At 38.7% G+C, this 15357-nt stretch overlaps 1 protein-coding gene across 2 annotated transcripts in view; it reads left to right on the top strand.

The window, feature by feature from the left end:
* Positions 1-15059, top strand: part of LOC104959816 (low density lipoprotein receptor adapter protein 1) — a 45692-nt gene extending 30633 nt beyond the window's left edge. The window contains exons 4-10 of one of the 2 annotated variants that reach the window (XM_010787735.1): positions 5089-5203; positions 5881-5953; positions 6296-6382; positions 8227-8348; positions 9565-9599; positions 12784-12812; positions 13703-13846. In XM_010787735.1, coding sequence (XP_010786037.1) covers positions 5089-5203; positions 5881-5953; positions 6296-6382; positions 8227-8348; positions 9565-9599; positions 12784-12812; positions 13703-13749 — 508 coding nt within the window. In that variant the 3' untranslated portion in view covers positions 13750-13846. Of the gene's footprint in view, positions 1-5088; positions 5204-5880; positions 5954-6295; positions 6383-8226; positions 8349-9564; positions 9600-12783; positions 12813-13702 lie in introns of both variants that reach the window. The other variant, XM_010787728.1, reaches the window with a different exon arrangement.
* Positions 15060-15357: the final 298 nt, after the last annotated feature.

The raw sequence follows: 15357 nt of genomic DNA, 5'->3' as shown, positions 1-15357 counted from the left end.
CCCCCCACCTCATCCACCCACACGCATACCCACACCCACCCACACACACAATGAAATATCATCCTGTATCAGTGGCAAATAAAGTTTTTTTAGATCCCAATATTGAATTCAGCAGCCTTCACAGCCACTGGCAGCACATTTCACACTGCATTTAGTTTGTAATATCAGACATTCGGATTATATTATCACCAGTTTAATCTTCCAACATGAGGTCTGCATTGTAGTGCTGCTGTAGGTCTAAATTCTCGCAGGGATGGAAACAAACGAAACTAAACATTTGGTTTGTTTTAAAAAAAAATAGGGTTATTAAAATATACACTATGAGGATAAATGGCCTCTGGAGCTTAGATATACACAAAGAATGCTGATATTATAATCCAACATGTGCAGGCATTTTTTGTTTATTGCCCCAGGAAAACTGTGTATAATGATGTTCAACATCCTATAAATGTTATGATATATAACAAAGTTAGACGCGAGAGCACGTACCAACTTGCTGAAACTGTTCTTTTTACTCAGACAGCCGATCAGATTATAAATATAAAAAACAAGTGCCCTGTGTTTCTGAATACAAACTCATTTGTGGCTTATTTGTGCAAAACTGTAGAAACCTGATCAAATGTTTCGGTTTTGACAACTGATTTAATCGTGCAGTTGTTGTTCTTTAGTCATAAATAATATTTTGAAATATATTACATCTCCCAGAGAGCATAACACTGCGAGGTGTTGAGCTCCCATGGGGACTCTGTTTCTGCTTCATATTCTGACAGGTGCTCTCAGAGAGAGACCAGCATATCAAGCAGCAAAACCCACGGGTCGGAGGAGCTGTACCTGACACTCCACCTGTTAATGAGGCACGCTGTTCTGACACATCCTCACATCTGGGAGATATGTCTGTCGGATTCCCCAATCAAAGTTTTGTCTAACATCTGACGATTTCTTTTTCCCATTTTCGGTTTGTTTGAATCAGATTTGTTCAGCATTTGGAAAGATGTGCCTGCTTTCCTGCAGCAAAAGCAAAATGCTGTTTTCCATGAATGCACTTATGTCGGGTATAAAGTTGAACAAAAGTAGCTCATTGTTGTGTTTACCGGCATACCTGCTTCATTCAGTGTTTATAGAGAATTTGAGGCTTTGATGTGTGGAGTTATATTCATGCTTTGTACTGTAAATATTTAAATATTTCGACTGATATTCCCTCACTAGCACCGGTGCTCCACACAGTGAGGAGATCAAAGGCATGCGGTCCACAGAGGCCCTTTGGAGATATGATTCTCACTGACAGCTCAGCTTCTGTTGTTCTAGCTTAGTGAAAAACTGTCAATTATTTCTTTTTCAAACTGAAGGCTTATTCTATGAATGTGATCCATTGTGTGGCAGTCATACATATTTTCCATTTGTCTCTTTTAATGTCTTAATAATGATTAAGAGATCTCCCACTCCATAGAAGTGCACATACTGTCAATGGAGGAAGCTTGTGTGTCTTTGCCAAAGAGATAACATCTTAAATGTGTATTCACTCCAATGACAAATAACATTATTCACACATGGATGCTATGTTATAATGAAGATTATTTTTTGTGCATTACCCATAATATGATAATTCATAGTTGTGAAATTCTTGCTGTCGATAATAGATTCTTGCTGATAGTTATTTATCAGCCACTGTATATGCGCTGACCTATTTGCTCATTTTGTTTGTTTACTGCTGAAATCTCGTCTTGAAAACATGTTGTTGACAATGGACAACATTTCTAGTTGAAATGCGTTTATAGAAGTCTCTTCCGAAGCTTCTCTGTATCTCTATAGATACTGCAGTATGCGATAAGACAGAGGAGCGATGAGTTCAGGGCCCGGCTGTGTTTGCAGACTTTTTGTATCGTCAGGGTAAAGTCCTGCTCTGACTGTCAACCTGTTTTAAGAATCTTTGAGGTGCCTTTTTCAATTTAAATGTGTAGAACATGTTTGGGTAGGGACTGTTTTAAGAAGAGGTGTGATACATTAAAACAACAATTCAAATCAGTGGCAACATGAAAGGCCTTTTCACAATATTTGCCACGGCCAGGGTGGTTATTTTCTTTGTCTTGGTTTGATGGTTAATTGACCGTTATTGAAGTCATAAAAAGAGTGAAATATTCTTGAACTTGGTGAAGGGTTAAAGCATGGGCAAAGGGAATGACCCATTATATTAAGGAGCAGATCCGAAACATGGAGCGGACGTACACATTATGTTTCAGTATTGGAAAATGCTTTGGTGGGGGTCTACGCTCTCAGGGTGCCTTTTTAGTTTCTTCTATTTTATATAGTTTTCTAAAACCATTAAACATTCATTCGGTGTATGACAAGAACACTGCTTTACCATTACTACACTCATTTAAGGACTATTGATAGTACTGTAATACTACAGGATGCATTATTCTGTTGTATCTAATGTATTACTTTATAATCAATCATTTATACAGTTATTCATATCATTAAAATACCAACAATACGAAAAGAGAGCACACAGGGGAGGATGCATCTCTGTCAAGGCTTTCACAATTAAAGCCCACAATAATAAGTTCAGGTTGATCAAAACAGTCTTGGAATAAAGTATATATTATCTCATTAAGATGTTAACGAAGGTTATATTGAACACTTTGGTTACATCACACTTGTTTTCCAAACTAAAATAGGGCAACCCTTTCAACTTTATCTCTACTCATTTTCCTGCAATTAATAAGGCCCAAATATAAGTTAAAGCACGGAGGGGGGAGGAGGGTGGGGGGTTAGATACAGAGCCGGGTGTCATGGGCATTGCAATGTGGGTCATGCATCAGTGGTGCAAGCCAGCAAACAATCTGAGGAGGGAGATCCGAGCGCTGGTGATTTCATGCTTGTTGTTTGATGGAATAAATTACTTTTATTTTTAGTGCCCCCGTTGAAGTGGTGCGGCAAACGAGTGGCTGCCAGCTGCAAATCCCCTTTGTTTACGCTTTACAACAAGTAACTGTCATGATGGCGAATCACATAGAGATCCACACACACCACTGAATCCTGTGGTGTAATCCCTCACTAATGATGATGACATGCCGTCTAATTGAGATGGGATGATTTGATCTGGGCTATTCAGAGATGAATAATGTACACAAGTAGAATTCTATACTTGGGTAATGAGAGTGAAAGGACCAAGTCTGGCCCTTGTGCTGCTTATGTTTCAGATATTTGTATTGAGAAGAAGCATACATACAAGTGTAAGCAATAGTACTGACTTCTTTGGGGTGGAAATCATACTTCTCTTTTTCAACATAGACAAACAGAACAGCCAACAAGAAATAATACAGAAAAAACATAGCATGACAGGAATACCATACTTAATGATAGACATAGTGGGAAAGAAAATACAAAATAGTATATATAATAAAAATAAATAAATAAATGTAAAGGGTGCAGATGAGCCCAGACTGCCCTTGTGCTGCTTATAATAGAAGATGTGTGTTTAATTATAATGGCCAAGGTTGCTACGGCTCATTTACACCCCTGATTGAAAGCATCACATGACACACTCTGCTGGTTCAGGTAACAACCCCAGGAAGTCACACGCGGTGACTCAAAGTCGATTGCACTTCTATTAGCCTGCAACAACAAAAAACTGAGGAAACATATCCATCGGTTTTGCACCCGTCGCTTCAGTAAACCGAGGTGTGGGTGGGGGAGCGAAATGGCTTGCTGGGCTCTGTCTAGATTGGTTTTAGATAACTATCGAAAATAAATGGCCATGGCTGTCACATTATTTGCAGGCAATTGGATTTCTTCAAAAACAGATATTAGATCCAGAAGAGATTCAGTGTGACTGTGAGGGAATGAGATTTGAAGAGCAATATAGCCGCAGTGGAGATCAATCCGCATTTCAAGACTTGGGATTTATTACAGACAAAAGAAACTCTTATATTTCATCAGAAGTTGCAAAGTATTGTATTTCTGCATCTGATGTCATGCGGTTACACGTGCCTTTGTAGTATCAGGGATACTTTGCGCTTTGATTTGAGAGATTTCCATGTCTGGATTGGTATGGAAAATATTTGTATTTCAAGACTGTCCTTAGATTTAATTATTTGTTTCAACTTATATATATATCAATATTCCAATTGCTTGTTTATAGACTATTCTCCACTATTTCTATTATATTTCTATTTTGTTGTATTTACTTGCACTATTTTATCAGTTGTATTGTGTTGCACTGTGGGAGCAGCCCGTGACCTAAGATTTTCATTGACTACATAACTACACTGTAGCTATGTACGAATGATAATAAAAGCCTTGAATCTTTAAATACTGCATTTCTGTTAATAAAAGTATCATGCTGGAAGAGTGCTTATGGTATTCAGAGCAGAAAACCAGTCCTAAAATCAAATATGGTCTGAGAATCCACTTCAAAGTCTGAAAAACTATGAAAGTATGAAATGGGAAATGTGTAGGAACCCTGTCGAGTGGCTGATGTTCTTTTATTCATGTTTTGTATGCAGAATTTATAATAAAAAGAGACCATGAGTCAGAGTCAATTTTCCGTCTGAGTCTTTCATGGAAAACCTTAAATGTACAAAGCAAAAAATTTCAGTCGATTTTTGCATAATAACACACATTATCTGGACATATAAAGTGCTGAAAAGCCCAGTCGCAGCTTCAAGCCTCTCTCATGGTGGCACTGCTGCTCATTTGTCTCCTGCTCCTCTGTTCCCAGCTGTGGGACTCCAGCAGCATCATATTCAAAAGCAGCGTATCTCATCCTGCAATCGGTTTGCTTATGCATATGGAAAAAGGTTGAGAGCAAAAAGCAAAGTTATGGCCTGGACCGACATGCAGTGCAGCTTACCTTGATGTACGAGGAGGGATTAAGAGTGTGAGCTAGCAGATGATACACTGGTGTCCTTTGTTCTGCCTGTGTGTCCTTTGATTAAAAAGGATCTTTGTCTTGTTGTTTCCTTCATGTTATAAATTGGTTGCCGTTAGCTGCATTTGCTCATCTATCATCACGGATGCACTTATTTCAAGCGGGTTAATTTTGTTAGTGCATTTGAATAATGTTGTTTGTCTCTCTCTTTCTTGCAGAATCTCGTACTGCACAGCAGATAAAACTCAGGATAAAGTCTTTGCATATGTCTCTCAGAGTCAGTTCAATGAGACCCTGGAATGCCATGCGTTTCTCTGCCAAAAGAAGAAGATAGTAAGTGTGCCACAGTTGTGAATTTGCTATAAATACCTGTTTGTATAAAGCTATGTTTAGCTTGATGTACAGAAAACTCTTGGGCTTAAGCAGGTCTTCAAATCTGATTATTTAGGGAATTAGTTTATACAAGGTTTATTGGGATTTGGGCAGCAGAGCATAAATGTAGCGAGTGTGTGGCTCCCTCTAGTGGCAGCACACCTTACAGCTCTTATACTGTTGGTCACACATATTTTGAGAAATGGATAAGATTATAAATAGTATTGTCGTAGTAATAGTTCAGCTTATTATAACAAATGGTTACTTCTTACTCAAAGAAATCTATATATCACAGTAGATGGTTGAAATATCAGAGTAAAGATGTTATGAAAACATTTTCAGTGACACTTTATACTATGGCACCCATATGAACCATTTACTACATTAGTTTCGTATCAAACCCTTAATAAATGTCCTAGTAGTTGTGGTATGTGTCCATTCAGAATAATGCGTTAATGTGTTTAACAAAGATTATATTAGATGTAATACTAATATGCTAGTATTAGCAACTAATACATGGTTAATATTTGTACCGTTTTATTACAAAGCATTTTATTGAGTCCTAACTAATTATTACATTTTATATTTCGCTATTTTTGTCTCATTACTCAGTTTTTTTCCCCATCTCTTGTCTCCAGGCTCAGGCTGTGACATTAACTGTAGCGCAGGCTTTTAAAGTAGCGCTTGATCTTTGGGAGATTGCTCAGGAAGGTGAGTTCACTGAACAGGAAGTAGTTACATTTTTACTTTATGTTTTAAAAAAAAAATCATTCAATCAATCAAATGTTATTTATATAGCCCTGTGTCACAAAGTGCACATTTGTCTCAGGGGGCTTTACAATGTGTACAGCATACGACAACCTCTATCAGACTTTTGCTCAAATATGAGTTGAGATCATCTTTACTCATACGATGCACTATATGTACTCCCTGTATTATATTAAGAATGCTGACAACCAAAAGTAAAAATATTATCACATTTCATTTCTACCACATAGCTGGATCATCTTGTTTTCTTCAGGTCAAGTTTTGAGAAGTGTTTTCTGTCTGCAGACAAAAGCAGGAAGGCCAGGACTTGCTGTTCTTGTGCAGCCAGCAAAGGGCAGACGGAGACAGCAGGCCCTCAGTGTGTTCCTTCTGGTACGTTCTCTTCATGTTTTCATTTCCCACAGGGCTTCTCTGTACATTACATCATTTTAACTGCAATAATGAAAAGGTTTCCTGAAGGTTAGGATTTAATTTCAGTGGCTTTCTATAAAGCATGGTTTCGTATTTGTGGAATAATCAACACACTATTTAATAGAGGGATTTGAGGGGAAAGTTTGGAAAAATACTGATTTTTTTTCTTTCAGAGTTTAGATGAGAAAACACATGTTGGTTTATGACATCTAAAGCTAGAGCCAGTATGCAGTATTACCTTAGCTTAGCATAGAGATGTGTTGTTTTTTCTACAAACAATGCATGTAGCATTGAGGTAGAATTTCAATAAGGACTTGAACAAACTGCTGGAAGGTAAAAATACTTTCCAGAGGCAAATGTGTAAGTGGCACTCTTCCTCCCATTTCCCAAGTTTTTCTTTAGCAACAACAAGTCATACTCTCGTCATAGACATCCGTCCTCTGGAAAGCTAGCATATATTGTTACCAGTGAGAAAGGGGGAAAGTCGAAGTGATAATGCTAACAGAGACTACACAAAGTCAGCTCTACAGTAAGTGAGAAATAACCGGTGTGTGTTTCTAACCATTAACGTTACAAAAGATGCTGTTTAACAGATAAACTGATTACACATAACATTAGCATGTACTGTATGAAAATACTGCTGTTTCCCCAAAATATGGCTTCCAGTCTCTATCTGTCAGACGTGTTGGTGAAAACCCAACAATAGATGAATGCAGTTTATACAGGCAAAGCTTCACTCACAGATAACACCTGGCTCTTACCAGATCTCAAGAGCCGACGGCTTATTATCCACACTGAGCTTACTGGGAGTTATGCATATTGTGGTAATGGAACAGCACTTTAAAGCAGAAAAACAACTCCACATATTGATCTCGTGATAGGCTTTCATTCAGGTTGGTTTTTCTACAGCTTACTGCCTCCAATTGCTTTCCCATCATTCATCAATATGTTTGAGTGTTGCTCATTTGATTATAATATTGAATGTTATACTGGCAGTCTTATTATTGGTTACATTTACTGCAGAGTTTAGAATTACAATCGATAAGGCCGGGATGAATTGAGGTGTTGTAATTCCAGGAGATAAAGAAAAGGCAAGATGACTATCATCGATTTTTCCAATAAAAATAAACCATAATATATTGTCACTGAAATGAGAAGGCAATGAAATGCTGATCTAGAGTATGAGAAGACCACATTTCTCGAGACTTAAGGCTTTTATAATCCTCGTAAACCCAACAGTATCTAGCAAACATGAATAAGTCAACACTACTGTAGTCTGTTGCATAGTGACTTTAAAATGAAGTTGTGTGCAAACCACGACGAATCATTTTGTAACACACATTTAACTCCCGTCAATCAATTCCCACATACACTTGGGATAATTCACCTAATGATCTGCCACTCACTACTCAGTCAGAGTAAACCTTAAGTACTTCCCTATGGCCAAATGTCTCCCACTCCTGAGGGGGTCAAAGTGTCTGCAAATGAGACCTAATCATCCATTCAGTTTGTGGTTAGTTAAAGGCTATCTGTCCAGCTCAATTCAAAGTAGCTCCACTTCCAGTAGCCCAAGGACAGAGAGAAAATGTGATGTGAAGCCTTAAGGATCACGGGAGTAGGTCGAGACGAGGAAGCTGTGAGCACCACAGGCTGGATCTGATGTTTTACTGCAGAGTTAAAGAGACAGAACAAGCTGACAAGTGTCTTCTTCTTCTCTCTCTGCTGTATGTGTCCCTTCCCCCTCTCATCTGTCCCCCTCTGTCTCACCGCTCGTCCTCACCTGTCCCCCTGACCCTCGGATCCAGAGCAACACAAGCCGCTTGTGATGGAGGAGAAGCTCCGGAGGCCCTTCTTCTCCGCGTCACTCAGCTCGCCCTCACCTCGCAGTAACTCGACTCGAAGACGACCAATCAAACACGACTCTTGGGTAGGTCGAACCAAAATGGCTGATTTTGCCGAAAGCAGAGATTAAATCAGTTTTGATGGTTAGGTTAGATATTATCCAACTTCTTGTTACCTGATAACAAGTCCAAGACAACAACTCAAGATGTTTAACCAACACTAGTACTGGCATTTCCCTAAGTTTTAAACCTATATATCTCACTGCATAAAACTAATTTTGTATGGTTTTTTATTTGATAGCTTCCATGATAAAACTTACCTTGATTTTGGGGCAGTTTCCTTGCTTCTGAATTCCCTTTTCCGAGACATCTAAGCAAAAAACAACAAAAAAGATCAATATAGTTAATTATGACAGATGACTCGATCAGAATAAAGATGGTTCTGCCCATGCAGTTTGGAAATACAGTCTGTTTGCAAAAAATCCCTATACATTAGGCCAGTACAGTGATACACGTCACCTTAGCATTATACTGTATCAATGCCATGTTGTGTACATTAATTATTCCAACTCATTGATCCATGTGATGGACTAACATTGATACAATGAACTTGTCTAAGGGTGCTTAGCTGTGGACTACGAACTCATTCTCCCACAACGTTTCTTATCCTTAAAAATGGGACTGTTTTAAGTAGATAAGTTAGCAACAATCAGAGCGTAAAGGTAATGTGTAAATCATTTGAAATCGTCATGCTACAGAAGCTGCCAGTTTCCTGGTGTTTACTTGCATTTTCTGAACACTAGGTGGCAGCATATTCATGATGATGTCTCTGCAGGCTGATCTCATACAGTATAACATATTTGCCTCACCCAACTTTATTCTAATACTCTCCTCTCTAATGTTATGCTATTTTATAATTCCTTCATGGTTGCATTGCTTCTGTTTATAAAGAATATAATTTCAAGTCTTAATTTGACAAAATTATATTTATTTTATCATAAGAAAAAGGAATCGCTTTTAAATTGTTTTGATCACTTGCTTACAGAGAACCAAAAATCTATCCCTTCCAAATGTTTCCAGACTTTCCCCCGTATGTAAGCCATGCAATATTGCCATACAGTCACGGTGATTGTAACATAAGTAAACTTGAAACATCTGAAATATGCAATATTTAATTATTTAGCTCTTAATTAGTGTCTGTCTCACTCAGAGGAAATGAGTTGTGACAGCAGCTGACTCAGCAGGATTGTCATTTGAAGTAATGTATGTGTTTATTGATTGTTATTTTTCATGTCCCAACAGGATGTTGACGATGGACTCGATGATCCGTTTTCAAGGTAACCTTATTCATAATACTTAGAGTCAACAGAGCACTGAGGGATATATTATTTTATTTAGGAAAGGAGACAGGATTGTTCTCGAGCAACAAATACTCCCCATAAAACCAAATGTATGAAACCATTGTTATGTTGATTTAAGTTCCGAACATCACCTCTTTATACTGTGGAGCTATTTTAGAGGATGACGGTTGCATTGAAGGTGACTGTCAGCTGTCAGTCACCTTTCACCTTTCACACTATTTTGAATAAGAAAACCTTCAAGTGACACGTTGACTGACAAGTATAAACACACGGAAAGGCAACACACATGCGACAGTCTAATGTTCACAGGTAACTCCTTACAAAAAGAGGCATTGCATCTATGTCAATAAGTAGACGTAGAAAGAATAAGTATTTTAAATAGATTGGTGTTTGATACATATTTTACGACTCGAGATTGACTGGTGAGGTGTTGAACATGATGTCAGTTTTGAGGCATTTGGTAAGATTTTATAAAATGAACCTATATAAATGACCTGCTGTAAGCAAGAGGGGTCAAAACTCAACACCTGTACTTATTTGTTGTGTCTTAAATCAGAGCTGAATAAAAGCAAGGCAGTTTCAGAGCTAAGCAGCTCTCAGCTCTAAGTGAATCAAAATAAATGATAATTTCAAGTAGTTGGAGATAACTTGATCCACTACCTTGAAGTGTTATGTTGAACTCAATAAAACAGCCTGACTCCTGCAACTCTGTAAGCCATTAACTCTACTGAAAATCATTACAAGCATTTAATTGAGGGCAGTTAATTTGTTTGATTAGCTTTGATACCGTATTATAAATAACTGCACAACAATGCCTGTGAATAGACTATTGTTGGCTCTGTCACACACTACAGTGATTGAGTGTGTAACTAGGCAGCAGTGTGCACTCCTGTGAGATCTCTGCAGCTCTTGAAGCCTGGCAGACAACAGAAGTGACTTTCCTTTCCTCTCCTGCCAACGTGATTGTCACCTCTCCCGACGAAGCTGTCAGGAGCACGGAGACGGAGGCCAGGAAGGGCGCTCCACAGTGCATCAGCATTTCATCTCTGAACAAAGATTACAATGCCACACCTTTTTTTGTACTTTCTTTGAGAGTGTGGCGGTCTGTGAAATTGCAGTGAGACGCCTGCAGAGAGACTAAAATGTGAAATTTGAGTCTCGGTGGGTGTAGCCCAGAAAACACTGTAAACATGATATGATTTAACACTTATAACATCATGCATGTAGTCCCTGTGACATACTCTGGTATAATGTGCCTCAAAAACGGTTTGAAATCAGCCAAAAGAGTCAGTGGTATCTGAGCCCTCGGCATAGATTTTCATATCCTGATACAACCAGCTGATCTGTGTGTATGTGCAGTGCTGTATTATCACTACATAAAAAAAAAAGAGCAGCAAAGGGATGGTGCCTCACACTTTAAAGGGATTGCAACTCATTAAATGGTGTTGCCTCCGGCTAAAAGATGTGTTTGCTGTGTTAAAGAATGCAACACTTGAAGCCAAATGGGTAAATATTATACAGAAGTGAATGTAGAAGCTGTCTGCGTGTGGAAGGAGATCAAAAGAAGAAGGCGGGTCATCCCCGAGGCTTTTCTCAGGAGATACTGACCTCAAGTGTGGATGTCAAATTTGGGGAGGTGGAACACTTAGATCTTAATCTGACATCCTAGAGGAAGGTTTTTTTTTGGGCAGTGTTAGAGCAGACCTCCTCTGCAGAGGTCAGCGAGGAGGTCAGGCTCTGCTGTGGCGGGGGCACAAAAGGAGGATAAGATCTGACCTGAGAGCTGGAGGACTGTGGGTCACGTGGAGCTGTCAGGGCTGTCGCACATCCTCAGTGTTGCTGTGATGTGACTTTAGGAGTAGATCGGCACAGAAGGGTTGTCGGTACCCTGTCTCGAGGAACCTTAAGGAGCCTTGGCAGATGTGCATCCTGCCCTGTGTGCTCTCTCTGAATTTCATATTGTTTGTTAACTTTCAGGGATCACTTGTGTATGTACTGTCATGGTGTCAATGCACCTCATTTTATGTGCATTATCAACGTGTGTGGCAAAAATCCCAAAATAGTTTTTACGCTTGGCTCAGGTGGAGAAGTTGGCGATTTGATAACAGCAAATTGTGCAAAGGAAATAGATTAGGAACCAGATTTAACAAACCATTGGTCATGATATTTGGAAGCATGTGTACATCGAAGTTTACTGAAGCTTCTTCAACACTGAAGAGACGATTAGATAATGGCCTCATCTCTCCACAAACATCTACCTCCTCACATTAATACATGGAAACAAACCATGTCAGTGTTTGACGGTCGACTGGCGCCATTTTAATCTTATCATATTTTTGCAGCATCTCCATTTGAGAGCTGGGAACTGATTGGTTCCCAACTGTGCTGACATTTTAAGAACTTTGTATATCTTATAACACTAAATAATCCCAATACGAGTTGACTAGTTGACAAGCATGCAAATCTTTTTGTTATCCTTAAGGTTTGGTGTGTTGGCTATCTCTCCTGTGTATAAAACTAACATCACATGACATCTAGAGCCAATTTCCTACTTTAGCATCTCAATTTGTGAATATAAAAATGGCATTAAGGGTTAATTGGTTGATCTGTGGTTTCCATTCCACTTAAATGTCTTTATTCCAAGTAGCAGCACAGAGTCAAAGGCTCGCATGCAGTCTTCTACTGATGCAGCCCGACCAACCTCAGAATAAGCATTTGAATGATTAGCTCCAGAACAGGTCAGGGTTTAGGCCTCTGTGAAAAGAAATCCAATTAATAGAATAGTATATAGTTATTCAAGTGAAGCCTCATTGCTTATAACCAGAGCAATGTGTCCTGACAACTGCTTCAGTTCAAATGGGTTTATTAAATGGTTTTATTTGTATTTGAGATTTTTTTTAATGAATAGTGACCTTGGAGTTAAATGAGTATTATGCAGCTGTTGGCTTGGTACTGATGTAGCTTAATATTTTTGACCTCATCAAAATTAGGTTCTTTTTTTATTGCTGTTGCAATTGTGTGTGTCTTTAAAACTATGCATGGTTTCGCCTTTGCATCACATGGCGTGCACGTTAACATGAGGTAGTGTCGCTGTCCGTTCTGTCCGTTCTTTGCTATTGAGTCACATAGTCATGGTTTTCTTTTTCTACCTGGCATGCAGCAACATGGAAGTAGAGGAGATGGACACCGGTAAGTGACGGCATGTGACTTATATGCTCGGTACTGCATGTTGCCTTACATGTAGAATACCCCTCATTTCTGCACAGGACTCTTCCACCTTTGCTTCGTACAAACATTAGTATCAAGCACATCATTAAATCAGTAGCTCTCATCTTACACGGTCACTGTGATGTCAAGCATTCTTGTGTGATATGTTGAAAACGGAAAAATAAATACCAGTTTCCCTGTGAAATTGGCGAGTTTGTGAGAAACAAATAAGCAGCTAGCCCTCGTCTTATTAATGAAGGAGACCACCGTTTTTATTTTTGGTTAACTTGAGACTCATTATTCTTGAAGTCAATGATAATTGAGAAAAAAATATTTTCTCGCTTCAGGTTTGCCTTTGTGTGTTCAATTATTGCACATACATTCATAAAAGCTTTTCAAATATGAAAACTGTTTACACTGTATACACTTAACTCTTCTCTCACACTATCATTAGCCAAACTACGTTGATTAGTGCAAAGCAGACTGGAGTATTCCCTGAAATAAGCAAAAGTACTAAATCCTGAATCAATTATGAGTCCTGACATAAAATTAGATTCACAACATAAAGACAGATATTTCAATTTTAGAATCTTGTGTTTTGTTTCTTGAAAATAAGTGATTAAGAGTTATCCATACCTTAGTTCAACATTTGTCTTAGCATTTATTTTTTCCATCAGAAACTAAAATCCTCTCATGGCTCTCTGTATGTTTGCCCCTCCGCTCCTTCCCTGTCATTCCCGTCATTTTACATCGTATCCCTTCTTCTCTCCGTTTTTAACCTCTGCTTATCCGGTCAACCCTCATGACAAATAAATATTTACTGCCTCTGACCTCTGTGGCAATCTTTTCTTCTGTCTTTCCCTCTCTGTCAGACTGGCCGAGCCCTGCTCCCAACCCGTCTCTGACCATGCAGATCTGAGTCCCTGGGAAGTCTACAACCACAATTTGTTAACCATCTGCAACAATCAGTTTGAATAACTGGCAAAAGCTGCCCTATGTACAGCACCACCGAAAAATGACCGTGAAATCAGACCCCTCAGGCCTGGAGACCAACAACACACCCCAAACAGACAAAACCATGTCACGCATTGATTTCCTCTGGCTGCTGCAGAGAGGGCAAAATGGATACCTTGATATTAGAAACTGCTCTGTCTCAATGTATGTGTGCCAGTACACACTCCACTCGGACATATTCAGCCATACTCTAACTGCTAGATGAAAGGCACAACGTGCAACGCAGCACTGCAAGATGAGTCATCACACAGACGGAAGAGACCAAGAATGGAGTCTCTTTATATTCCAAATATGTAAAAACAAACAACAACTGTGTACATACAATGAGACTCTCACCTCTTTCTGAAATGTGAAATGTCATGTAAAAACAAAGAAGCATCTAGGATCCACTTTGGAAATTACAATATTTGAAAGAAGCATACACGTGATGTTTAGAGAATGGGGTACAGTGTTTATTGCCAACAAATCCCAATGTAAATGTTTATTTTAAGGCCCAAAAGTCCCTAAATAAGTACTGCCTACTTTCTGTATCCAATGACGTTAACCTCATCTCTTGTTTTTCTTGATTTAGTTTGTTATGCAGCAGGTGATCCGGTGGGGGTTACCTCAAATAATAAAAACAATATCAAACAATAGAAAAATTAATGATCTGACGACCGCATTCGTTTTCATGTTTTCATCCACCAGGTGCCCTTTGCCCAAAACTTAACAGGAATTGGGTATTTTGATAACAAAGCGAACAATCACCATGGAAACTGAGTAACTAAATCTGCTGAAGAAGGCCATGAGATGTGGATAAAAGCCTTGGAAGCTCAGGAGTGAAGCTTCAAACTCAAGAAAACAAATAAACCACATTCAGATACAAATGTAAGCAGCAGGGCAGAGATGGCCTCACCTGCACTCTCTTTTATCGGGCCAAGCTCCAATAACAATGGATTCTACATTTCCCATAAACCCATTGACAACTTGAAGGAATATTTTATTAGACATCCACATATTCCAAACTCAACTCCACTGATTTGTGAAAATAAGAAAGTAGATAACTCTGATTACATATTATGACATCATCAGGTTACTTTTGAAGTATATTAAACCACACGACACAACATACAGCTGTTTCCACAGACTCGGCTATTCATAACAAGCAAACTATACTGCCATGCCCCTCTTAGAGAACCACATCTTTGTCTGATTTAGAAATATTAAATACATTTTTTTAAAAACACATAGGATGACCCTCCGTTTGTGAGAAATGTGTATGATTCGGTAATCAAATTGAGTAACCCTTGTGCTGCTTTATGTGAACAATGTTAATAGATAGTGTTTGCAAATATCACAATCGTGTTCCACTCAAATCAACAGCAGACTTGTCTCTCACAGAAACCGACTGACATTCCTCTAACACTCTACTTCAATGCTGTCTTATATAAGTATGACTTTTATAATGTAATGAATAGTTTACAATACATTACATCAGTCATTTGCCACTGTACATAAAGATGGTGTTACAGAA

This window comes from Notothenia coriiceps, unplaced genomic scaffold, assembly GCF_000735185.1.
Source record: "Notothenia coriiceps isolate Sejong01 unplaced genomic scaffold, NC01 NC01_scaffold00001234, whole genome shotgun sequence".
NCBI classification, from domain to species: Eukaryota; Metazoa; Chordata; class Actinopteri; order Perciformes; family Nototheniidae; genus Notothenia; species Notothenia coriiceps.
Note: the sequence above shows the minus strand (reverse complement) of the source record. Positions and strands in the feature narration are given on the sequence as shown.